Below are 25,570 nucleotides of genomic sequence, written 5' to 3'. Positions count from 1 at the left end.
GTTTCTTAAAAGTTAAACCTTGTGCTGTTATATATTCTGTTATTTTGTTTTACTTTTTTTCTTGGACTTTTGGTTCTGGTTGTCCATTAAAATGGCAAAATTTCAAGTTTTTTATTTTATTTTTATTTTTTAGTAGACAAGTTGAACCTGAAGACACTGCTCTTTGGTTATTGGAGCTTTTTGTTGCATCTCCTTTTCTCTCTCGCTGTGTTTTATCCTAGACTGCAGCTCTATGGGTTTATTCATGCTGTTACTTTGACTTAATTTACTTATCCATCTTAGGATTATTTTCAGTTGTGTCACAAAGTTTGACTGGAGAATCTTGCTCAGGCTCTTGCACTCTGTATGAATATTCATTCTATTTCATCTCAATAAAACAAACAAAAAAAATCTCTAATTTATTGATCTTAGTTTCTTATTAAAGAAATAGTCCACTTCCTCCTCATATGCCATCACTATATTTGCAGTTTGGTATATCAGCTCATTATATTCAAAAAATGATTAAATCTTTTTAAATGGACTTGGCAATATCCCTGTACTCACTTGTTACTGTGTGTAGCATTATGTTCTAACTAGCTATAGCTTCACATTTTCTTTCTTTTAAGCTGAAGTTGAGACTTTAACCACCTTTAAAATACTATTCTTAAACATTTTCACTTACTATGTGTGCTATTGTGAAATTTATTTGCATCCGTGTGACACCCATAATAAGAGAAGTTATATTTTCACCATGGTTGTTCTTTCTGTGCTTTTCTTGTCTAGTGTCCACATTTTTTTCTTAACCACAACAGACCAATCTGTTGCTGCTGAGTCACTAATGCAGAACATGTAAGGAGGAGGTGAGAAAACTGCTTCATCTCCTCCTGCCCAGGTAGTGACTCAGAAGCGACTTTGCTGTTTCTCTATTGAGATGTGGGCTTAATGCAGTACAAATGACTAAATTTAACAAAGAAACATTACTGTAAACAATTTTCAATTTCATACAGTACACTGTTTTGTCACTAAAATATTTGTTTAAGAATTAGGTATGATGTGTCTGCCATAGAGCCCTTGTCATTTAAAGTCATTGATCTTCAGGTTTATAAACCCCTTATTGCTATATGAAGTATTTAGAAGACATACATTGGTTCTGATGTAAACCAGCTTTTAAATGAAGTAGATTGCCAATTTGAAAATACAGCAGTTGATCATTTGCAGCGTATTTTCAACTAGTGTGATCAAACTAAATTGTCTTCTAGACTATGCTTAATCTGCCCGAAGCAGTCGTCATAATTGTGATTTATTAACTAAAGGAATCGTTCAACGCATATTCGTGAAATAACAGAAATCTGTTGAAATACAACACACTTTTTTTTTCTCCCCTCCAGGGGGTCTTTTGTGGGCTCTAGTGTCCTTTATATGAAAGTAGGCTGACAGGAAAGGGGTCAAATATCGCCAGGTCCCGGAATCGAACCTGCGACAGCCGCGTCGAGGACTCAAGGCCTCCAAATGTGGGTCGCTCTATTCCCTATGCCACCACAGTACGCCCCATAAAACACACAGTTTACACAGCATTTTTCACTGTTCTGGTTTATTTTTGCAACAATTTTCCAGGATTAGATACATCTTGTAATTACCTTCTGTCTGATCTCCTCTAGCATACAGCTGTACATATATTTGGTAGATGTAGCGTTTTATTTAAATGTGCTTTAGTTATTTCACACAAACTAATTAGTGACAATTAAAGACATGGAAAATGAAAAACAATAGCAGTGTGTGATTTATGGAGAAAAATAATTTGTCAGTACACAGTTTTCCAACAAATGAAAAACATAGAATATAGACAGTTAAACAGTTTTTATAAACACACATTAAAAATAGGTTCCTTTTGGAGCCACACATAAAAACAAATACTCTAAACTGTCCATGATAAAGTGCTGGTTATCAGTAACAATAATAAAATGACTGTAATGTACAATACACTTTGGATCATGATAAATGAACTGTACATACAGGCATATATTATTCTTGTACAATGATATAACTCTTATAATATTTGTACTTTGTGCAATGTTCAAAAGCAAATTACAACGAATTTGGCAGAGGGTAACATCAATGTTAAACAATGTAAGCTCTTTGAGGAAGTTGGAGGAGAAATCAGATTTCAGATGCTACCACTTATAACACATAACATAATGTTTGGCGGAACAGTTAGAAAAATAATTTGTACAACAAATCATAAAGAAAAGAAAATCCAAAATAAATAATATGGAAAAACGAAATACAGCAAATGTTTACAACTTTGTTCTATTTCAGTCATTCGGGTAGCTACTGCTTGGCATGATCTCAGTTCCATTTAAATGCTGGAATAAGTAGGATATACTGTATACTGTAGTAATATAACATGGACAATAAAGCCATATGTACACCTACATATGCATATTTACAATTACAGTAAATTATTGATATTAACAGACAAAAGTGCAAAAAGCCATGGGGTCAATTTTTAGAAATCTATTTTGGTTATTACAACAGCAAGACCAGAAAAAGAAATTACCTGTGGAAGTGGAGCTGGTTGGGATGTTATGCTTCATTGAATAAACTATAACTTGCATAAAGGTCAACTAATGACTGGTGGGTCTTGTCAGGATGAAAAAGTTCAGAATGATGAACTGACCTACAACTACACATTTCAAAATGTTCTGTTTTGTATACAGATAAAAAAAATGGAAGGCAGGAACAGCAGGGTTTTTGGTGCTCAATGACAAAATGGCACCTCTTGAGATTTTGAAATGATGTTCTATTAAAAAGTTTCGAGCAATAAATATTTTCCCTGCAACAGAAAACGCTCATGTTCTTCATTTTGTTGATTTGTTGTTTACAGAGGCTGAAACTAAAACATACAGATTTATACAAACACTGCTTTATAAAGTTAGATCATTATTGCGTTTGCATTCTTGGATTTTATTGAAATGAAAGGATGAAAATCATTTACACAGGAAACGGACAATGGAGGTGGTTCCCCAGTGATTTTCCTGTGGTACAAATGGACAAAGGCCAAAATATATATGCTAAACCAGAGTTTCTAATAAGTCATTTAAATGTTTTTTGTACATTTGCCCGTTGAATATGATTTTGACATTTGTTAAACAGGATATGGATAGAACAACCTTTGCCTTATATTTCCATATTGAGGTAGTGTTGCAAGCCTCCAAAATAAGAAGCATAGTAATTCATAATACCACAAGGTCATGGAGATTTGACATGAAGGAATAAAGAGAATATTGATGCTGTTGTCAGGACACAAGAAGTAAAGGGCATGCTAAAGTTGGGTAATATTCTAGCATGTTAGTACACTAGCATCAACTAAAAAGGTTTAACACCATTTAAGGTAACTTCAGCTAACACTTTGTGTTACAAGTTGTCAGTTTACATGCTGTCTGTTGATAAAATGCTAACATTAGCTTATTGTTTGGATTAGCATGTTAGCTGAGACTTAGCGCTTGCAGCTATGGCTAACAGCAATGTTTTCATTTTATTTTTAGCCGGTTGTTTATGTGTTGTTGTGGGGAAAAAAAGGTGCGAGGAAACTTTTAAACAGTAGTAATTTCTTTGCTTTGAACTCTGCGTTACTCTCACCCTAAGTGTTCTGATCAGACATGCTTTATATGTTTCCTTATAGCACATAAAGCATGTTATATGTAGCCTGGTCCTTTCACACAGGAAATCTAATGGTATTGCAACATCTCCCAACACCTTCTATTAAAATAAATGTCCAGTGCAATAATATTTACCCTATTCTCTAAAGATTTATAAATAAGCATTCATAAATAAGCATTAGCATCAACTTCAACTCATTTGAAACTGGAGTTGTTTTCAGTCCTCATTGATTTTGGACCCTTTAGACTGGATGTTAGCCTCAGCCTCTGGGACAAATACAAAAAGAACACATGAAAGTGAACTTACAGCAGGTAAGATTTTGACTGCTTCTAACATTTTTGAAGAACCTCACTACAAACTGTACTGAGTTAAAGGCCTACCTTCCTCTGAAAACATGGTTGGAAATAGTACATGCATGTTTGCCTTGCTGGTTGCTGGAAAAGTCATGAATCTAATCTAGAAATTAGGTTCATCATAAAATGCCACGTCTGGCAAACTGAGTCCAGGTGGATATACTGGCAGAAATCAAACTTATTTCTCTTCTTTTAATATTAATATTTTTGCAATTTCTTTACCCTTCACTGAAAAGAAATGAACAAGGAATTAATCTGCCCAAACAGGCTGCAGGAACATTGCAACTTAATGTCAGCTAGTAATGTGAAATATTAATTTATTCAAGCAGCATTGGTTGATGCCTTTCCTTTGTCTACTGCAGATATCTGTAAACTTTGAAGCAGTGATTCCCGGAGTCGGCAACTGCCACATGTCCATCTGAGGTGAGAGCGAGGCCCTGGGGCCCATAGAGCGGGTCTGCTGAGGTGTTAATGTAGGACAGGAAGGACCCTGTGCTATCAAAAACCTAGAAACCAAAAACAAAATATTTCCTTTTAATTTTTTGCCAATAATGGAATAACTATTAAAAATTGCTCTGAAAAAGCATTTCAGGAAATGTATATATATATATATATATATTTTTTTTTTTTACACATTTCTTGTGTTTGTGTTTTTTTTAAATCTTTGTTTCAGATTGTGACACTAATTTGAATATCACAGCAGCAGCTCACAGCTGAGTGTAAAGCAGCTTGGATGAAGATTGGTACTTCCAAATACAAGATCATGGTCTTGAGCCAGAAAAGGGTAGAATGCCTTCTCTGGGTCGAGGACAAAGTCCTGCCCCAAATGGAGGAGTTTAAGTGTCTCAGGGTCTTGTTGACAAATGAGAGAAAAATGGGACAGGAGATCGATAGGTGGATTGGTGTGTCTGCAGAGATTCCAGCACTGACCCAAATCTGATGTGGTGAAGAGACAGCCAAACAGCTCAATGCTCGATTTATCAGTCTACATACTTTTCTACTCCTATCTGTTGTCACGAGATTTGGGAAGTGACCAAGATGTAATCAGTCGTCAAGTTGAGAAGATACTACAAATGTCATGAATGGTTTTGATAGCTATTACTCAGGTTATCTTTCATTTCAAAATATCATTCTTTCATTATATTAAACATTTAAGTATGACAAAAAGCCAAAACAGAAGAAATCTTGGGGCAAATACTTGCAACCATTGCCATGTGGCAAAATATTTAAAAAAAGCTCACAGAGTACAAATACCTTTTTTAAGGTGTGGTATTATACCAAAGAGTTGGAATTTAAGTTCATTACTATGATAGCTCAATATTAATGATGATGAAAACAAAAATGAACATTACCTGTATTCTGCTGTTACCCCAGTCGGCTACAATGATGTTTCCATTAGCATCTACAGCCACACCAGTGGGCGCGTTGAACTGGCCATTGCCTTCTCCATGAGAGCCAAATTTAAACAGAAACTCCCCATCTGCGCTGTACACCTGCAACAAGTAGTAATAAATTCATACCACCAGATACACTCTCTGAATATGAAGACTTGCAGGGATCATATTTCTTTTACCTTAACAGAGTGATTGTGAAAATCTGTCACTATAATTTCATTCTTGTTGTTCACTGCAACAAAGTGCGGACCTGAACAGAGAGACAGAATCATAAACGTTTTGGAAAAAGATTCATTTTATTTGCACAAATCCTGTCACAGTTATTAGGCTGGTCAAACGTGTTTGATCAGGTTGTTGCTGTTCATATTTGTGTAAAAAAACTTTTCTGACAGTCTCTATGCCCTGTTCTAAATTTAGAAACTTTTCTAAAATAGTAGTAAGGAGCAAGACTTTTCAGTTTGAATCATATTTTGCATTGTTAGTGCATGCTAACAGATGTGTGATTGTACTGATGGTTTAAAAAAATTGCAACGTGGGTTAGCTGCATTTATTTTTGAGTTCTTTGATCATCCATCTAGGTGTTTTTCAGAATCAAACATTTGTTTTTTCATAAAACACAGAAGGATTGTTGATTAACAGAGATCACTAAAAATCATCTGCACGGTTCTGTGAAAAAAAAAAAAATATTCAGCCCATTACAGATTTCTTCTGGTTTTGTTTTTATGTCTTAATTGTTTCAGATCAAATTTTAAAGTCAGAAAGAAGGATACGAGTAAATAAGCAGGGGTTTTAAATGCCAATTTCAATTATTTACAACCAAGTAATGATGACCTCATTTTTATATAATAAATTCAATAATTAATTAAATATTTTTACTTCAGTTCCACTACATACACCATGGCCTTACTATTGCCTGACATGTAGAATGACGAAATCCCATAAACAGTCTGACATGAAGAAGGCTAAAAGATCTCAAATAGCAACACTTCATAAAATCAATACCTCATGTTGCCACTTTTGTCGTCAACAACTACCATTAAGGTCTTACAATAACTGGCAATTAGTCTTACCTCCCTGTTTCTGAATATTGATCAACTCTCGTCTGATATTGTTTTCATAAATGTGTTAGATTTATGCCTGATGTAAAAGGATACACACTCTACAACAAGTATTTTTATTTGTCACTTCACAAAGAGTTATATTCTGTCAAACATAAGATGTGTCTTTGTGTTCACTGTTTTCTGATATTGTAGTTGGCAGTGGTTTTCACCTTTAGATGACAATAGATGTTTCTTTTGGTTATTCTGCGACTGAATGAATAAGTCTCTGAAGTGCAATTGGTGTGCTTCTCGTTGACTGGCCAAGGTTTCTTCCTGTTTCAGGTTTTCTAGGAAACTAAAGACTTATAAATTACTTTGCTACCCTCTCCAGACTGACAGATGTCAGTCACTTGCTTTTCATCTGTTCTTGAATTGCCTAAGATCAGGCCAAAATCTGTTGCTTTCTGAGATATTTTGCCCTACTTTGTGTTCAGACAGGTTATTTTTAAGTTATTTGTTGATTCTAAAGTTCAGACAAACAACCAGACCAAAGTGTGACTAGAGAAATTGAAGAAAATTAAATAAAAATGAGTCACAGTTAATTAATGAATCAACAATTTGGCTATTATATTTTCACATTATGTGACATTAATTTGATTAGTATTTTAAAATGAAAATTAAAAATGACATTTCAAAGAAATTATTTGAAAATATCTGTCCATTATTAAAACACATTCAGTCGTGACAAAAAGCAAGAATTAAGAAAACCTTTAACGGGGCAAATACTTTTTCATAGCACTGTATTTTTGCAAATAATTATTTATAGTCACACAAAAAACACACACAATGTACATGACAACATGTTGATTCTGTTATTTATGAAATTGTAGCTGAGTTTCAAGCAATCTCTGTACAAGTACGTATATCTTCATCCATCTTTATCAACAATCTGTCTTCTTTGGAAGTCAGACACGTGATCAGGGAATTGGGTTAGACAGAGGACACCGTGGGATTAAGGTCGCAGCAAGGCCACACTTAGTACTTACTGAAAACTGAGCCAGATTTATTAAAGTTTGGGCCAAGTTTTTCTGAATCAAGAACAGAAGGAAGAACAGAAAGAAAGAACAAGCACGTCATCAGAAATAAAGATAGGCGAGAAAGTAAATACTTGAGCGCAATCTGTAGAGTTGCTTTCTGTTGCTGCTGCAAACCAAGCAATGTCAGCAAGATGTTAAAGTTACAAATAACTTTAACATTTCATATTCCAATAACTGAAGAACAAAAAATATAGTGTCATTATTTAGCTTCTCGATTGTGGATTAAAATATAGAATTTTACAGAGTAATTTTCTTCCAGTTAAAATAGATTTGGTTTGATCCTCAGCCTTGCCATGTGTGGTCACAACTAAAAGGTCCCATAAAATGGGGAATCCCCAAAGTGGCAAACTTCTACAGAGAATCATCAACTGATTAAAATTTGGAGGCATCAATAGTTTATTTCATGTTTAATCATTTAAATATGTCATTGATGTATTTCTTTTATTCATGAAAAACAGAAATAGTTTCTATTTTTCATCAAATAGATGCAAAATTATTGAAATTCTTATTTCAACTATAGTAAACTATTGGAAAAATACATATGTATATGTACTGAGCAATTTAGCAAAATTGGGCATAACGCGGACTATTAAAAGGTGGCGAAGAGTTTCCAATAAACTAATTGGTGTATGTAATATGCATCAACCAGCATAGTGGGATGCATACACCACATTGGCAGCATTAATTTACTTCACCATGCTTGGTGAAGTAAATTAACAGGTAAATAAACAACTTAAAAAATGACTTTGCATCATAGTTGTGTCTGATGCCATGAAATTGGCTTGTTTCTTTAAGAACCTTCTTTCTACCTTTTCTGACACAGCTTAAGCACATCCTCCCAACAATGCTTCTCCATGCTGTCCGCTGATTGTTAACAACTGATCTTAGGAGCACTGTAGTTAATATGATACGCTCAGCTGAACAGACACGTAGGTCTACCAGGTTTTTCGTAATTGCTGCTGCCGTTTTGGGTAAATAGACGACAAATCGGAAATGTCACCAATAGAGCCATGAGAGATTCAAGGATTCCTCAAAATTTATAAATGGGCCAAAACAACATTCCAGGTATGTGTGTGATGAGGGGATGACATTATAACATGATATAAAGCTTAGAAAAGTCAATTCTGCATGTTATCTCATCCTACTCCCTGCCCCTTTTAACCATATAGTATAACCCATCCATCATCTGAACACACTTATCCTTGCAGGAGCACAAGGACCTCTCCAGTGGTCATCAGGCGAGAAGCGAGGTATGCCCTAGACAAGTTGCCAGTTCATGGCAGATGTAGTACAATATATTTATTAAATACATTTCTTTACAAAGACAAAGAGAAGTGTTATGGAGCTACTTTATGGAACCACTGGATATTTATGTGACTAGGTGAATGAGAAACACCCCGTAAAGCTCTTTATAGAACAAATTTGAGGTTGAAAACTCTCTGCAACAGATTGTCTGAAATCCTATCTATCAGAGTTCAAAAAAGCTGTGCTGAAGACTTAGCATCTCTCCTTACCTGCAAACTGTCTATCAGACGTCCCTCTGCCTCCAAACTTAGTCACCAGCTTTCCATTGGACTGAAAGATGAAGACACAGCAGGCTTTGTTATCCACAGTGATGATATGTCCGTTTTTATCCATGGCCACTCCTTTGGGACCCATGAGACGGCCTGCACCAATCTTATTCTGTGGTAGAAGAAGACAAAAAGGATTACTGAACAAACTAAAATCCTGTTGGTTGGATTTGTAGGGGTATTTTGTACAGGGCTTTGTTCTGTTCTGCACCCCTCTGTGTTTAGTAAAGCTCTAGTTTGGAGACGAAGAGAGTTGGATTAAGGGAGATTTATGAGTTGACCAAAGCAAACACATAGAACCATCAATGAACAGACCTACTTGAAAGAATCAATCCTGAATCAACTTGGTTAGATTCAATTGGGTTTTTATTCTTGGTGACTTTGTATTCTTGTTCACTGTCTATTTTTTTAATTCCCACCAGTTCTGTTTTGTTTTGCATTCATGTACCTGAGGTAGAGAAAATCCATCTTATCTGTCAAGTTGTTTTTCTCCAGTTGGTTAAAATTTGTTTTTTGATTTGAGGAGAGGAATTGCTAAAACATCCGGATTGTACCTCAGCCTCCTCAGAGGAACCTTTCTGGGCAGACAGAACATCTGCTGAAGCCAAAGTCAATCCTCTCACCAATAGAGAGAGGACAAAGAGTAGGCGTAACCTGAAGCACAACAGCAAGTTGGTAAGTAAACAGTCATCTGACCCTGTCATAGCCACTCTTCCTCTGTTCTATGATTAAGGGTGTTTTCAGGCTTTGGAACCCAGTGGACCTCAAAGGTCTTTCTCCATTTGAATTTCTGTGAACTCTCCAAAGAATCCTCAAGTAGGCATTTAGCAACCAAGATAATGTACTTTGAGTTTACATTTTGTGGACACAGACACAAATATTTGCTACAACTAATATTAGTATTAATAATTAGTTTTTTTCACAAGGCATTACGGAGACCTAGATCAAAGATAAGGCGGTGTATGATGTGTACCTTGAACTTGCCATCCGAGGAGAAGATGCTGACCCATCTGTTGTCATAATCAGCCACCACAATGTCTCCGTTCATGTCTACAGTGACTCCTGTCGGTCTCTGCAGCTGTCCTGGAGAACGACCTCTAACCCCAAAGCGCATTTTAAACTGCCCATCGTTGGAAAATACCTGCAGCCATTTGCAGAACTCATGTTTAGCACATAACATCAGTGGTATTTTCTACGTCCATAGTGGTTCTACACAGTTGCATAAACATGCATTGTCCTCTATGTGTCTGGCTCACCTGTATGCACTGGTTGTTGCTGTCAGCCACCACCACTCTACCGTTGCTGGAGGCTGAGATTCCTTGCAGATTTGTGAACTCGCCCTTTTCCCTTCCCCGGGAACCTAACGGGAGAGTTAGGAAGTCAGTAATTGTGTTTATTATTAACACTCTCACTGTGTATGATTTATTACCCTTGACAACCTATACTAGCATGTTCTTGCTAATTCTGAGTAAAGATTATTGAGTGCTTCCCAGCCTACCAGGCAATTAGCGGTTTTGAATTATGTTATTATGCAATTAAAACTTTAAACTCTCATTCAAGGTAGGCAATGCAACTCACTGACAAAGTGAGTTTTTGTGGGTTATATTATATATTGTGTGTTTTTGTGGGTTATATTATATTAGTTTGGATGTAAACAGTGCATGTAACAAGTTTTGTGTTGCATCTGCTTTGACAGAGAAAAGTATGAAAATTCTGCTTGTTGAAAACATTTTTGTCTACCAGTTTCAAGAATTTACTAAGCAACTGTTATGCAATAAGAAAAAATAACTCATAAATTGTTAACCTACTTAACAGGAGACGTTTTGAAATATTTCCTTGAAGTTTGTCTTACCAACTCTGTAGATGAGCTCGTCCTCAATGGGGTTCTCCTTTTTTTTGGTGGTGCTGTACATGCTGGAAGGCCGTCGCACCGCTTTCTGACGGATGTGGCCCCCTGTCCCGCTCGGGGACTTCACCCTCCTTTTCACATCATCCGGAGACTGGGGCACGTCTGACGGTTTGACCACCCGCAGACGGAATGGGCTGCCACGTATGGGCTGACCGTACAGCAGCAGGCAGAATGAATACTCTCCTTCGGAGCGCAACGTGTAGCCCACTTCATACGTTCCATTCTTGTTGTCCGTTATTTCTACGTCTGCAGCTCTGTTACCGTCAGCCGACAATATCTCACCCTTTAAAACAGCATTTCCTGTCCTCACCAACTCTCCATCCTGTCATAAATAATGACAACAATTACTATGGAACATATTGTAAAGAGACAATTTTAGTGTAAATATAAATGTAAAGTGTAACAAAAAATTTTAATATATAGCTAAAAAGAAAAAGCAAATGTATCTGGTGGCAATAGACTTGATCTGGTACAGTGCCTTACATTCATAACCCCAAAGAACTCACATTTTGTCACAAACTTAATTCTATTTGAGCAGTCTCCAACTCCTTGACTGTTCTGCAATGTTCAGATTAATCCATGCATACCAGAACAAAAAGGCTGACTTAAGTTCTTCAAAGGTCTAGTAATGAGTCAATTATTTGATTCAAGTGCATTGGAGTTCAAGCAAAGGAAAAGGATACATAGTTTTCAAAGTGTTTGAGAAGTACAAATTTGAAAATATGCTTAGCACTTGCATTAAGCAATTTCTACTCCGACACTCAAACAAAATCTAGTTGGCTATAGAATCCAGCTAAATAGCAGAGTACCAGAATGTATAAAACTTTTATGAAATATAAATACAGCTGCTCACGGATACATTTTTGGAACTTCTTAAGGCACTGTTTGGTCGTTAAAACATCTGAACCTCTGAACATCTAAAAGAGCACTGTCAATCAATCAACTGAAAATGGAAAGAGTATGGGACAACTGCAAAGTTACTAAGATATGGCTATCCACCTAAACGGACCGGCAGGACAAAGAGAGCATTTATCAAAAAACAACAAAAAGGCTCAAAGACTCTAGGAACTACAGTGGTCCACAGCTTAAGTGGGGTGTTTATTAGGAGAGTGTGAAGAAGTTCCTGCTGACAGAAGTAAACATAAGTCTTACATCCTGCAAGTCATGTGTGGCAGAAGGCAAACAGAATGTCTGGTCAGACAAGACAAACTAAAACCTATGTATCCTTTTTCTTTCAAGCACTGCGCTGTGTTGGTTTGCTTTATAAAATCCCAATTGAATCTGTGGTTGTAATATGACAAAATATAATAAAACTTCACTGTAAAATATCTTTAAAAGGCACTATAAAACACTTCCAGAGAGGAAAGTAGCATTCCAAATGATAAAGGTGCACTAAAACCTCAGAATAAAAAAAATCTGTACTTTGTCTTTTGTTGTCACAGTAATGGTTTGGTGCTGCCCAGTAGCTGCATGTCTCAGTCCCTCCCCTGTGGCGACAGACGTGTGTGCCACGGCTGATGTTGTAAGGAGAACGCCCAGGTTCTGGATGGAGCGCCGCAAACCTTCAGTCTCTACCTAGAGGACACAACTGCTGCTTAATCAACACATAAGCGTTACAGCGGTTGGTGCTGCTGGTGATTAAAATTGCTGAGTTTGAATCATAGCAAACAGCGGATAGTACCTGACAGTCTAGATGTGCGTTCTGATGTGGCTTCTCTGGAAAGTCGTGTCTGGCCAGAGCTGTGACCCGCTCACTCATCTGCTTCTGAACCAGTAGAACCTACACTTACAAAACATGAACCATTTTTTTCCTTTAAAAAAATGCAACGTCCACTATTATAGTTGATTCCCTGATTAGTTGGCTTATGAGTAGCCAGAAAATTATATTTTATGAGTCCACCTCAGTTGCATTCCCATGGCTGAGAGCCTGCTCTGTGAAGCTGCAGCTGCTCTGGATGTGTTCCTTCCCCTGGAGAAGAGAGGAAAGCTGGGCATGGAGGACCTGCATTCAAAAAAGTGGAAAATGGGTTGACAAGACCAGAGAGCCAGAACATAAAAAAAGCAATAACTGCATGTGTGAAAGTGTATGAAATGGACCTTTTGCTTGGAGCTGCAGATGTTCTCCAAGTCTGTGATGAGGGCTGTCTTGCGGTGATGCAGAACCCGCTCCAGCTCTTCAAACGTACTGTTGATCTCTGCTACTGCCTCAGTTTTTCTTTCATTTAGCTGCCGCGAGATCTCACTCACCAGCTCAACAGCTGCTGTCAGCTGAGGGAGTCTTCAAGACAACCAAAGCAAAGTTTTTCATCAAGATATTTTCAGCTGACCTTAAAAATATATTTGTAAAATTGTGAAGTTAAATTTCCTTTCTAGGATGATAATCGGTAAGATTATCATCCTAGATAATCTTACAAATGCTTGAGAATTTAAATCACTGCATGAAGGGAAAAGATAAAATCCCCATCAAAGATCAAGTTCTGACCTGCTGTGAATGGCATCAAGCTGTGTTTTTAGCACAGCTTTGTGCTGCTCCACTACATCCCGCAGAGGAACAGTCATATGATCCCGGTGCTCTCCCTCTGTGCAGTCCAAACACATGGCTGTCTCACAAGACTCGCAGTAGAACTCCATCACCTGCAGGTGGAGCCAAACTTAATCATTATCTCTTAGTAAGCATTGCAAGATATCAATATTTCACATTCCTTTCACTTTATCTATAGCACCAAATAAGACAATTTAGGACCTTTTAGCGAGCAGAGAAGGATTTCCTACCTTTCCTTCATGGTTTGGGCAACAAAGAGGCTTCCCTGCTACGGCAGCACTGACCGACTCCAACACACTGCAGGCCTCGGGCCGTGAACACTCCGGCTCACGCTGCAGGACCTAACACAACACATTACCATCCTCATTATAAGTTGCTTTTAATAATTACGTCTGTGAATACCCCTTTCTTTTAAATACATTGTGTTATGAAATTACACAATGGTATTTACAGTCAGTTTAAATCATCTTAAAGAGTTCCTAATCCATGACATAAACATTTACTTTTTAAACTTCCAGTCACTGTTAATTAAATTCTCAAAAGCTATGTTCTTAAAAAAACCTTTCAGAGATTAAGTCTTCAGAATGACCTCATTCTGGAAGAATGTCCTCCCTCCCTCTCACAATGTCTTTCCAATTAAATGCAGTTCAAAAAAAAAAAGCTCACACAGGCAATACATATACAGGTTTTATTCATTTATTCTAGTCTTTTATTTTCAATGTATAAATAACAGGTGTGCTTGTATCTGATTAGCATTTTTGCAGTATATATGCATTGTGTAATGCCTCATCAATCAATCAATCAAATTTTATTTGTATAGCACATTTCAGCAGCAAGGCATTTCAAAGTGCTTTACATCATATCAAACACAGAAACACATCTGTGGTATAGACAGATTCTGTGATATAAAATGTAATGTAGGACCAGACCTCCATGAGATTAGTGATGAAGAAGTTGTTCTGTAGAGCTCCCACTCCTTTCTCAGGCAGGATGGATGTTTGTCGACACACAGGACACGAGAGTGTCAGAGACTCTGGAGGAATGTAATTCTGGAGACAGCTACACGGAGAAAGTTAACAAGTATGTAACATGATACAACATTAACAGAGATATTATACATCAGTTCCTGTAAAAATTAAAAGGGTGCTTTATTATGAAGAGAGACAAAATGAATGCATTCCATCTTAATGAGACATTAAAGACTGAGTTTTTGTAATTGTGTCTTTAAAAACAAAAGGTAAATGACACTATCCATTACTAAAGAAGGCCTCTCTGAGGAGTCAATGTTAAGCTGTTGTTTTGTGTTTAGGGATTTGAATTAGATGTGGTGCTAACAAGAATTTCACAGTTAACAGGATATGATGCAGGAACCACAAACACAGAAGAAGCTACAGTTCAACAACTGTGTTGCATCTTTTTTTTTCTTTCTTTTTTTTTTAAAAGCAACAATTTTTAGAGACTGACATTTCAGGCTTGGTTGTACAACGTTTACAAATTCCAATGGTTACCTTTCGCAAAAAGTGTGTAGACAGGGCAGGACCTTGGGGTTGTGGTAGTGATCCAAACAGATGCTGCAAACCAGGAACTGCTTGTCTATCTGACGCACCACAGGGCTGGCGCTCCCAGATTCACGCTTGGCCATAGCAGTGGACATTTAATGCCACAGAGAATGACAGCAGTCAACCTGCAGGGATAGAAAAATATTAAATGAATCAGACAAGCTACTCAGATTCTAGACTCTGCTTTCCTATTAGGTGTGAAATTTAGGGCTTCATTCACGTCGTATCAGAAACTGAAGTACAGAAAGATTTATAATTGCAAGATTTTTTAAAGTGTTTTTGTTATGCTGGAATTTATAAGTTAAAGCCAAAAACAGTTACCAGGCGAGATAGGAGTCTGAGTGTACACCAAGTATGTAAGAAAACCAGTAATACCAAAGAAAAAAACTGTATCCACAATTTACAAAAAGCATGGAAAAAAGACACAAAATAACCAAGTTAACTAATAAAATTGATGATGGTTCAACTAGTTAGAACAAGTACACACTTAGAAAAAATATGTTTTTTAGAGATTAGGAGGGAGACGCACATAAGTGGCCCCAGGATAAAAATGTAAAATGCAAAACAAGGTTGTTTTGCATTTTATTCCAGTTTGCAGAGAAGTGATTAAGGCCAGAATATCCAAATTAAGTAGATGGAGCATGTGACACAATTCAACAGCTGAGTCATGCTCAGAAGTGCCAAAAGGGATAGCAACATGTTGTAAAAATGCAGCCACATTCTAACTTTTCTTAAAGTGAGGGAAAACATGCCAACTGTTAGATACAATGATAGTGCCTGTAACTGCAACTAAAATATAATTGTTTTTGCCAAATACACACAAAAGAAGATTTGCCAAACAATGGAAATGTATCTTTTTATGGGACAACAGCAAACTAAAATGAGAGCCTACATAGTGAAACTGGGAAAAATATAAATTTTAGCATTTCTTTGCCTTTTATTGCAACATGCATATGATCTGACAACATCACTTGGGGTTGGGTACTTTGGGCTTCTTTAAGCACAGATATGAATATATTAGAGCCAGAAAATCTAATATTTTGAAAGCTTGAAACATGAATAAATTACAATCAGCCTTTTTATAGGTTTTCATAGCTAATCTGTATTGTAAAACAGACTTTAGCACAAAAGACATGTTTTCTGACAAAGCTTCTTTAAAATGAAGTGCCATTACTACAAATGGATACGCCATGTGAAACCATAGTTACTCATCTATTACCTCAAAAGTATCCATAATGATTTCAGGAGTTTGATGTAAATGCTCCTTGTTTAACCAATGAATTCATGTTTTTACTGAAAAGAACTGAAGATCTGAACTATATTCACAAATTACATAATAATCTTAAAGAATATGCACTGTTGTAAATACAGTCACGTTCATTTAGACATGCATGTTTCCCACCTGACTGTGATTATACATTGAATTATCCCTTTGGACATAGTTTGCTTCAAACACTTAATGAAAGAAAATATTTGCCCTGAATTATTCTGAAATCCCCACTCTAAAAGAGATTTTAAATGCCGTAGACACTGAAATTTAATGGTTGCTAAATCTTTGTGGGTCAGCAGAGCAACAGAGCCACCAGCTTTACATAATCTCATCTACTGTAGAAATACAGCTGCAGACCTGGATATTCTGCCTAGCAACACATACCACTCCTGTCTATATATGGCCCACTTCCATATTCATTTGTGCAACCACAACCTTTATACTTAAAAACCATGCCGCCAGCAGCTGATAAAATATTTTTGTAGCTGGTCTATAAAAGAAGAATCCAATAAAACAATTAAGCACCATGTCAGATTTATTTTTGTTCTGGACACTTCTTGTGGCTGTGTCCTTTCAGAGCTTTACCCTATGTTAGTTTGCATCTCGGTGTTGCTAACTGGTTCCATCCATGTGGTTTGATCACATTTTCTCAGTAGGTCAGCATATATATTATTTATGTATCAGGCATGCACTCATTTCCTTGCTCAAAGACTAAACAGAGAGCAGTTTGTGTCTGAAACAAGCATATTGAACATATGCAGTAAGATTTCAACTGTTACAGTATAAAGAACATCCAACTTCATGTTCAAAGGTTGAGTTCAATTTATCAGCCCTCACCTCACTCTGTTCTTCTCTGCACATCTGTTGAACCTGAATCTAATGCAGCCCTCAATCAATTCAATCTGTACACATACCCTATTGTCACACGCAAACATACAATCTTGGTGATTAAGAGCCTAAGTGTATATCTTTCTAGTACTTGCAGAGAAGATCCAATGTCAGGCAGCCCTTACAGTGATGGGGTTAAAGGTCATATCTGTTGCTTTTAGTCATATAAATGACACAGAACTTTCACCATGTGAGAACGGTGTGAACAAATAAAATGTTTAGCAGCAAGTATCTTAAGTTTCTCTAAATATACGTGAATATGAATCGTTCTGCTCTTGGCTTTAAACTAAAAGGGAAGAGTTTATTCTTAATGAACCAGATACGAAGACGCATACTATACTGTGAAAAAGTATTTAGCCTTTTATGAATTTCCTCTTATTTATTTATTAATTTTTGCCACACTTAAATGTTTCACATAACTAAACAGAGTTTAAAAAAAAACAGAGTGAATATACAAAAGGCAGTTTTCAAATGATGTTTCATTTAAGGAAAAATGTCATCCAAACCAGTCTGGCTTTATGTACTAAAGCAGTTGCCCCCGTTTTACATCATGAATTAACTCTGATTAATGTCATATTTTGGAAAGCTGAGTACAACTTCATTAGCCAGACCCTGACCTGATTGCTGCCTGACGTGCAGAACGAAGAAATCACTGACAACAATATGTACACTAAAAACAAGGCCACCAACCGTTAGGAGTAGGAGTAGGATACTTTAGCACACACAATTTGATTGACAGCTTAGTTAGGCTGCTACATTCTTTTGCATGCTAAAACACCTTATCTAAAGCACATATTTGGCTTTTATACATATTTCATTTTATATAGAATGAAGCATGCCAAATTAGATACTATCCAAATGTTTCATAAATGACCTAACATTAAAATCTCAATCTACCAAAATACCAATCACCTCTGCATGCATCATCTTACAGGTCCCCAACATACATTCTGATTAATTCAGCTAATAATTATATGAGCACCTAAGAGTTCATATAATTATTACTCACTTTATTACTCACAAAGCACTGAACCTTCATTCCGAGATGGTTAGAAAATAAATGTGAAGCAGGCAACGACATCCTGGCAAAAGTAAGAAACCCCATCCTGATGCAGCAGAACTCTGAATTCTACACCCTTAACCCCAATGCATCAACGCTATGTGAAATTGTGATGTTCAAAAGCAACACACATTTGACAAAGACTTGACAGGACATGAAGTTTCAAAAAAGACAATTAATTCCCTTAAGCTTAGGTCCATAAAATACATATTTTTGTCATAGCCAACATACATAGCAAGATAGGAATTGTATGCTTTTCTTCAGCAGGATCAACTACTCTGATTGTTGTTGATTAATGGATCTAAACACAGGGGAATCCTTAAAGGAAAGCTGTTAGAGGCTTTAAAAGACTGGAGGTTGGGACAGAGGTTCATCCTCCAGCAAGACAACCCTAAACTTACAGCTAGACTGGTGTAGCATACGTCTTAGGGTACAGTCAAAGTTCAGACATCAAATGGCAAACTTTGTGGTGAAAACAGTATGAGAAAACTCAGAAGGAAAAGGGTATGCTGAGTTTTTTCAAATAAACTCCAAGAAGATTCAGGCTGCCATCAATCAATACATAAATCACTAAATGAATAAAATAAATGGAGTTTGACATCTCATGTATAAATTGAGGAAAATAAAATGTGGACTGAATACATTTTCACTTGATGTGTTTGAATTTATTGGCACAGGGAGGACATAACAAAAAATGTCACTTTAATTTAAGCTTTCATTTGAAATGTTTGACTCAAGCATGAAGAGGCATTTTAAAACTGATTTTGTTCTTATTAAATGAATACATTTTCAAAACTGATGCAAAGGGAGCAAAGAAATAAAATGCAACAGCTCTTGCTCCATATCAAAGAAGAGGTGAGCACGATCATAAATATGTTAAATGCCTTCAGAAAATTGCTGATATCTCCAAGCATTTATTCATGCACAGTTAAACTCCAAAGTGAGGCAGAATTTTTTGATTTGATGCTCTTAAGCAACCGTGACTGGTCGACTGTCAGACTCTGAAGTGATTGAAGGCGTGCAGATTTGAATTTAGCCTCTGCAGTCCAACACAGTGGGGTAGCTAGATGCCAAATCCACAGAGGCAGGACTGCAGGAAGTTTAAAAAAAAATTATTCATGAAGGGAAGCATCTTGCAGGGAGCTGTCAGTTGATGCCATAAAAATGATGAGTGTTTTAATTTCCCTGAATGATGCTCACTGTGAACCAGTAGCAATGTTGTGGATGACCTCAGGCTTGAGTAATTCCCCTCAAAAAACTCTTAGGATTAGACTATGTGTGTGTGTGTATGTGTGTGTGTGTGTGTGTGTGTGTGTGTGTGTGTGTGTGTGTGTGTGTGTGTGTGTGTGTGTGTGTGTGTGTGTGACTAAACTGTTTGTGGGTGTGTATTACAATGCATGAGTCCAGCAATTGTTTTGTTGTAACGAAAAGCTAACACCCAGGCACACAATACTTCCTTTCACTGTCGACTTTGTAGAACACAAAAGCTGCTCATTTTCTCTTTCAGAGCAAAAACCTCTGCTGTTGAGGTTATGCTACAGTAAAGGTCTCACAGTTTATGCGTACTCCTCCTTATGGTTTAAGTATATAAATATAGACAAAAGCAGTGCGGTGTTAACCTTACATTTTAACAACTGAGTACAAGGAAGAGGCAGACATTGTAAATACAACGAATATTTTCTTCTGCTTCTGGTCACTATGATGCACCTGTGCAACACCAGTAAATGTGTGCTGACGGCCTGTGCAAACACCAGTCTGAAAACTATACAGTCACAAATGCAGACAACACGAACATAAGGCTAAAGAGTCAAGAGTTGACAGAGACACTACCTACTGTCAGCAGAGAGGACAGCAGCCGCGTAAAAGGTTTCATAGCTGGTCCGTGAGAGTTTCCCTGAGGAACAACCGCACGCCCTGACTCACACGTTACTGCTCACTTTCATCTCCTCTGTCTCTTCCCTCTCTTCCCCTTCCTTTTCCTATTTCCATGTAAAACCATACGTACTGAAACAGGCTGAACGGAGATGACAACAGAGGGTGGGGCTGGGATTTTAAAAAGGCCCTCCTACTGACAGAGCTGTTTACAAGCATGAGTCGACTGGATACCCTCCTACTGCCGCGCTCTGATTGGCTGGGAAACTTAGGCTAGCGGGGATGACAGATTGCATCATAGGGCAACAATTTGTGCTAGTGAGAGGGAGTGAGAGTAGAGACAGAAAGAGAAAAATGTCCAATATAAGCAAGCCAACCTGCTGCCTCGAGATAAAATGTGTCGTTATAAAACAGGTCTGTTGAAAGATGAATAATTCGTGTTACTAATGTAAGATGATTTATTTTTTCCTTTTGAATTAATGTGATTATATACAAGATCAGTTACTACAGTTGATCCATAGTTAAGGAATTGTGCTGTGCCTGTAAGAGGAGCCGTTTCTTTCTTCTTCGTTGGTTTTTTTTTGTGTGTGTGTGAGACGGCTTCTGTTCTGTTAAAATGGAGGTTCAATAAAAGTCTGGACAGCTACTCTACTCCCTTTCAGTGTTCTGCTCTTTCTCAACCCACGACCTCTTATTCTACGGTAACACCGATTCAATTCACATCGTAGTGTTACACTGGTGGCAGCGGGTTTGTGGACGTTTGCAGCGGTTACAGCGGTGAGCACATGCTACGCATGCTAGTTTTTTTTTTTAATGAACGCATCGTTTTTTTTACCAACCCTATAAGCACGCACAAGAGCCAACAAGCTAGAAAATAAAGGAGAGCCAATGGAATTTAACTACTAATGTCTCCTTTCCAATTTTTAAAACACATTTGGATTATAAGCCTCAGCAAAACAAGCAACCAAGAAAAAAAGCCTGACACGATCACTGAAAGTGGATTTTCATTACACAATTTTTTGGAAAAGTTTTCACATCCCTACAACCTTTTTCACAACTTGTTAAATTCTGCAAACATAGTCTTCCCTGAGTCATTTTTGCTGTTTCCACTTGGTACAATTTTAGATGTGTCCTTGCATTATCAGACCTCTTGTCTGATACTGCAATGCAATAATGTACCTTTTGTCTGGTTCAGGTGTATTGAACTGGCATACAGGACAGCAGCCATTAAGGACTGATTTTGGATAATTATTATATAGTCATTTTTCTGTGCTGTTTGTATCTATTGGCTTTGCACATCAAGCTCAGTCAGATTGGACGGGAAGCATTTGTTAATATGAATTTTCACATTTGTCCCCAATTCTCAATTGTATTTAGATTTAATTCTAAATCACTTGGGTGTTTATTGTTTTTGTCTATATATTTCCTCTTTTGTTACCATACATTTAGCTTCATCCACCATCTTTGACCATGCTGAAGAAACACAAGATGTGTTTTGGGCTAATTTCTCCACAACTTTAATCCCAGCCCATCTACTGTATCCCTTGGTCTTCATGATGTTTGTTCACATATGTTCTCTAATAAACATCTGAAGCCTTCGCAGAACAGCTGCACTTATAATGAAATTAAATTGCACACTTTTACAAGGCGCTAATGTTCTGCCAATAACTCAATTTTGCACACTCTGCCGAAGTTCTGTGTCCTTATGATGTGGTCGGAGCATAATCTGGGCCAGAAGGTGACAGTTCTCACCCCATCAATCTGCCATTAATCTGTGCGGATTGAGTTCAGTCATTCCTCCTCCCCCGCACCGCTTCCTCTGGTTCCTCCCACACCTTTTCTAAAAATCTCCCATCATTCAAAACTCATGGGCCTGCAGACTGCTGCGGTGGGTGTAGCAGGAAGTCAGGGATGAGAGGACGATGAGAGCACTCAGATATAGTCCAACCAGCAAGGAATTGGCTGTGGAGGCACCCAAAATGTGACACTGTTTCAAATATTTCATGGTCTTCTAAAATGGGTTAGTAAAACTTGATCTAATATTTCAAAATTGATTTCAATAAACAGTTTTTCCCTTGATTGAACAATTTGAGAGAATTTTATCTTTCCACAGAGTCATTTTAGGTATTACATCGGAAATAAACAATATCCCACAAGCAGCACTGCAGCCTTAATTTGTTCTAATGATTAAAAATAAATAAGCTAATGTGGGTTTCACCAAAGTGGTGGAATGGGTGAAGTAAAATTTGATGTTGAGGTTCATCTGGCGTGTCTTTTGATTGGTGATTGGTGAGACTCCCAAGATCCAAAATGTTTTTTTTTCATTCTCAGTCAGCAAATAACCTTAATAAGTTGGCAAGAATGGAATGTAAAAAGATATTGCCTTGCAAAAATATTTAACACAAATACAGCCACTCTGTGAAAGCCTCAGAGGTTTGTTAGAGAACATAACTTAAAAACAAGCCACACTTTTATTTCTTTCTTCTTTTTTTTTGCTAAAAAAAATTGGAAAACTATTTTAATTTACTTCCAATTCACAAGTTTGCTCTATATTGTTTTGGTCTATCACATTTAATTGCAGTAAAGTGAAATAATACAGAAAGGTTTGAGAGGTATAAATTCTTTAGCAATATTCTGTATAAATGATGAGAACTTACAAAGTGGGTAAAAGGATTTGTGAGGATTTGAGGGTCAGATAAGAGAGGGATGAGGTGAATAAGTGGGATATAAGAAGCTAAGGATGGGACGAATGACAAATGTATAACAGTGAGGCGCTTAGGCAAGATGATAAGCAGCTGAAGGAGATGGAGGTCAGGAGCTAAAGAGAAAGAAACTGGATAAAACACTGAATCCACACAAATCTGGTATAAAGCTTAATAAGTTATTTCTATTTTTTAATTAATCAAAACCATCTTTCATTAATGAACCATATATAGCCTAAAAATAAAAAGTGATTGTGTAGAAGAACAAAAACAATAACAACAAAATATGTATATATAATTATTTTGGAAACTGTAAGTACATTTTTGGCTGTAGTAAGCAGAAAAAAGTAATGCAGAGTTTCAGCAAAATAAATAATTTCAGGAGCTGCATGTGAACTGAACTCTTTGAGGTTGTACTGACAGCAAAACTCACAATATTTTAAGCTGTTGATGGTTCAATGAGAAAATCAGTAAAGTAGCCGCCAATTATGAATGGAATCCATTCCCTCCAAATTGTTTCAGATGGAAGAAAAAATGTCAATAGGTCAATAATACTAATCACACAGCTTAAAGAAGTAAATTGTAAATTTAGATTTAATTTAGATCAACAAAGGCTATTTGTCATGTTTTCTCTCACAAAAAAGGTACACAAAATAAAGAAGAACTTTGCTCGGTGCTTTTAATCCGGTTTGTCCGTATCCCACAGCTCTACTGCAGATGTTTTAACTAGTTTCTCTTGGCAGTTTTCCCTGAAACATTGCCCTACTTCTAACCTACTAACTGAGCAACAACCACACAGCATCACACCTTGGCTGCAAAAACAAAAAATGTTTAAAAGCTTGCTTGCCACAGATGTGTCACTATGTAATGATCATGGTGTTTTTTTGTCTTGAAGTGCTTGAGCTTGTTTTTAAATCTTTAAAAGAAAGAAATTATTCAATAGAGTGTAAACATGTTTCTGTTCTTTATTTACTTTAAAACAATATAAAATATAAAATTTACACAAACATAACAGTTGTAAAAGCACTTACAGTAAGAGTTAGTATTCCTCATTCACACACATATTCAAGTGTAAAGTGTGGTTTAAAGACCAATTAACCTGGCAATCATGTTTTTGGACTGTAGGAGGAAAGCTGGAGTACCCAGAGAACTCAATGCAGATATAGAGGCTACGATTTGAAACCCACAAGGCAACAGTGCCAGCCACTGTGATACTGTGTAGTTCTATACAGCAAACAAGTCTAATGAATTTCTTCTAATAAATGGATGAATTTTGCTACGGAAGTTGCAGAGAAGCAACCCACTTTTTGTAGTTATCAATAAGCTTCTGGCATAATACGAGTGGATATTTGATCACTCTTTTTAATAGAAATTGCATAATTTATGCCAATTTCTTGGATTTCTGGCACAGATCTGATATGCTTTTAAGCATAGCCGTTTAGTTCAAGTTCAAGATGAATAACTTAAAAGAAGTGCTCATTACGGTTTTCCTTTCTCCCAATGTGCATGGCACCAGTGCAACTGGCACAAAGGCGGTCCCTCAGCATTATACTGCCACCAACATGCTTGTAGAGATTTCAATGTCTTAACTTGACTCTTTTACCATTATGTCCAAACAGCTTAATCTCCTAAATTGTTCTTGAACGTCCCGACAAATTTTCTTTGGGAAATTCACCCAATATCCTTGGGGTTGTATGTAGATATTTAAGCTTGTGATAATAAATTAAACCATGTCTGGATTGGAAAAAAATCTAAAATATGTTTAAACCCGAGTCTTGCTTTTAAAATATACTTAATTTGTTCAACTAAATCAATAAAAGTCTCATTAGGATGCTTGGCAGCCTTCTGATCTGCTGCACAGTCCAGTCATCAGCCTCCACATACATATATGTCTATATATAGAGCTATCAGTTCTCATCCCCTTTATACTACTGACAGCCACGTGCTCCTAGCAGCACACAGAGTTTTAAAATGCATTACTCTGATGTCCAGCTAAAGAAATATCAATGAACTAAGATAAACATTTAACTAACACTGAAATACAAATGTAATTTCTGAAACCTCCACTATCAGTGATAATTACTTACTTTACACCTTATACATGCTAAATTTGTTTCTGATGAAGTTCCTGCAGTATGACTAAAGCATATATAGTCATTTTCAAAAAGAGCAAATGCTAATGCAAACCACTTTATCAGTGGTTAGAAAGAAAAATCAGATTTTTTTTCCTTAAACTAAGAGTTAGCCAGCTGTGTTAATATTAAAGCTGCCCTCAGGAGAAATAGGTGTGGGAGAGAAAGTTGTGTGAGAAATAAGGCTTCACACAAAATAGCTTGACAAAAGCAAAATGTACTCACCTGAGTGCCTGCTTACAAAAAGGTGCTTCTTCTTTTTCTTTCATATGAGCACTCAAAACTCTTTTTGTTTCTTTTGTTCTTGTTAGTCACAAAGAGCGGGGGGTTTAAATGTGATGTCATCACAGTCTTAAGCCAAGGAAGGGTTTAATGGACCTGCCGCTGGTGGCACGACAAGACCTCACATGGCTTCTGTGAATGACATTCCTGATCAAGATTATGTAGAGCCAAGCATTAAATTATTATGCAGGAACAAATTAAAATAAAGGACTTTAGCAGAATTTGCATACAAAAGCTAAAAAAGTTCTTATGCAGTGGCT

The 25,570-nt window shown here is 36.8% G+C and overlaps 1 protein-coding gene across 5 annotated transcripts in view; it reads right to left on the bottom strand.

Annotated features, from left to right (window-relative positions):
* Window positions 1-1,380: 1,380 nt before the first annotated feature.
* Window positions 1,381-25,570, bottom strand: part of LOC102228733 (tripartite motif-containing protein 3-like) — a 34,833-nt gene continuing 10,643 nt past the window's right edge. For 2 of the 5 annotated variants that reach the window (XM_023342389.1, XM_023342387.1), the window contains 16 exons: window positions 15,054-15,229; window positions 14,475-14,604; window positions 13,776-13,886; window positions 13,486-13,637; window positions 13,101-13,281; window positions 12,904-13,005; window positions 12,685-12,783; window positions 12,426-12,578; window positions 10,947-11,325; window positions 10,351-10,454; window positions 10,068-10,235; window positions 9,038-9,206; window positions 7,473-7,514; window positions 5,566-5,636; window positions 5,345-5,485; window positions 1,381-4,498 (listed from right to left, as the gene is read on the bottom strand). In XM_023342389.1, coding sequence (XP_023198157.1) covers window positions 4,346-4,498; window positions 5,345-5,485; window positions 5,566-5,636; window positions 7,473-7,514; window positions 9,038-9,206; window positions 10,068-10,235; window positions 10,351-10,454; window positions 10,947-11,325; window positions 12,426-12,578; window positions 12,685-12,783; window positions 12,904-13,005; window positions 13,101-13,281; window positions 13,486-13,637; window positions 13,776-13,886; window positions 14,475-14,604; window positions 15,054-15,199 — 2,301 coding nt within the window. In that variant the 5' untranslated portion in view covers window positions 15,200-15,229 and the 3' untranslated portion in view covers window positions 1,381-4,345. Of the gene's footprint in view, window positions 4,499-5,344; window positions 5,486-5,565; window positions 5,637-7,472; window positions 7,515-9,037; window positions 9,207-10,067; window positions 10,236-10,350; window positions 10,455-10,946; window positions 11,326-12,425; window positions 12,579-12,684; window positions 12,784-12,903; window positions 13,006-13,100; window positions 13,282-13,485; window positions 13,638-13,775; window positions 13,887-14,474; window positions 14,605-15,053; window positions 15,230-20,152; window positions 20,360-25,570 lie in introns of those variants that run through there. The other 3 variants (XM_023342388.1, XM_023342386.1, XM_005807051.3) reach the window with 3 other exon arrangements.

The sequence above is a fragment of the Xiphophorus maculatus genome, chromosome 11, assembly GCF_002775205.1.
Source record: "Xiphophorus maculatus strain JP 163 A chromosome 11, X_maculatus-5.0-male, whole genome shotgun sequence".
Taxonomy (NCBI): domain Eukaryota; kingdom Metazoa; phylum Chordata; class Actinopteri; order Cyprinodontiformes; family Poeciliidae; genus Xiphophorus; species Xiphophorus maculatus.
This window is presented reverse-complemented; position numbering and strand designations above follow the sequence as displayed.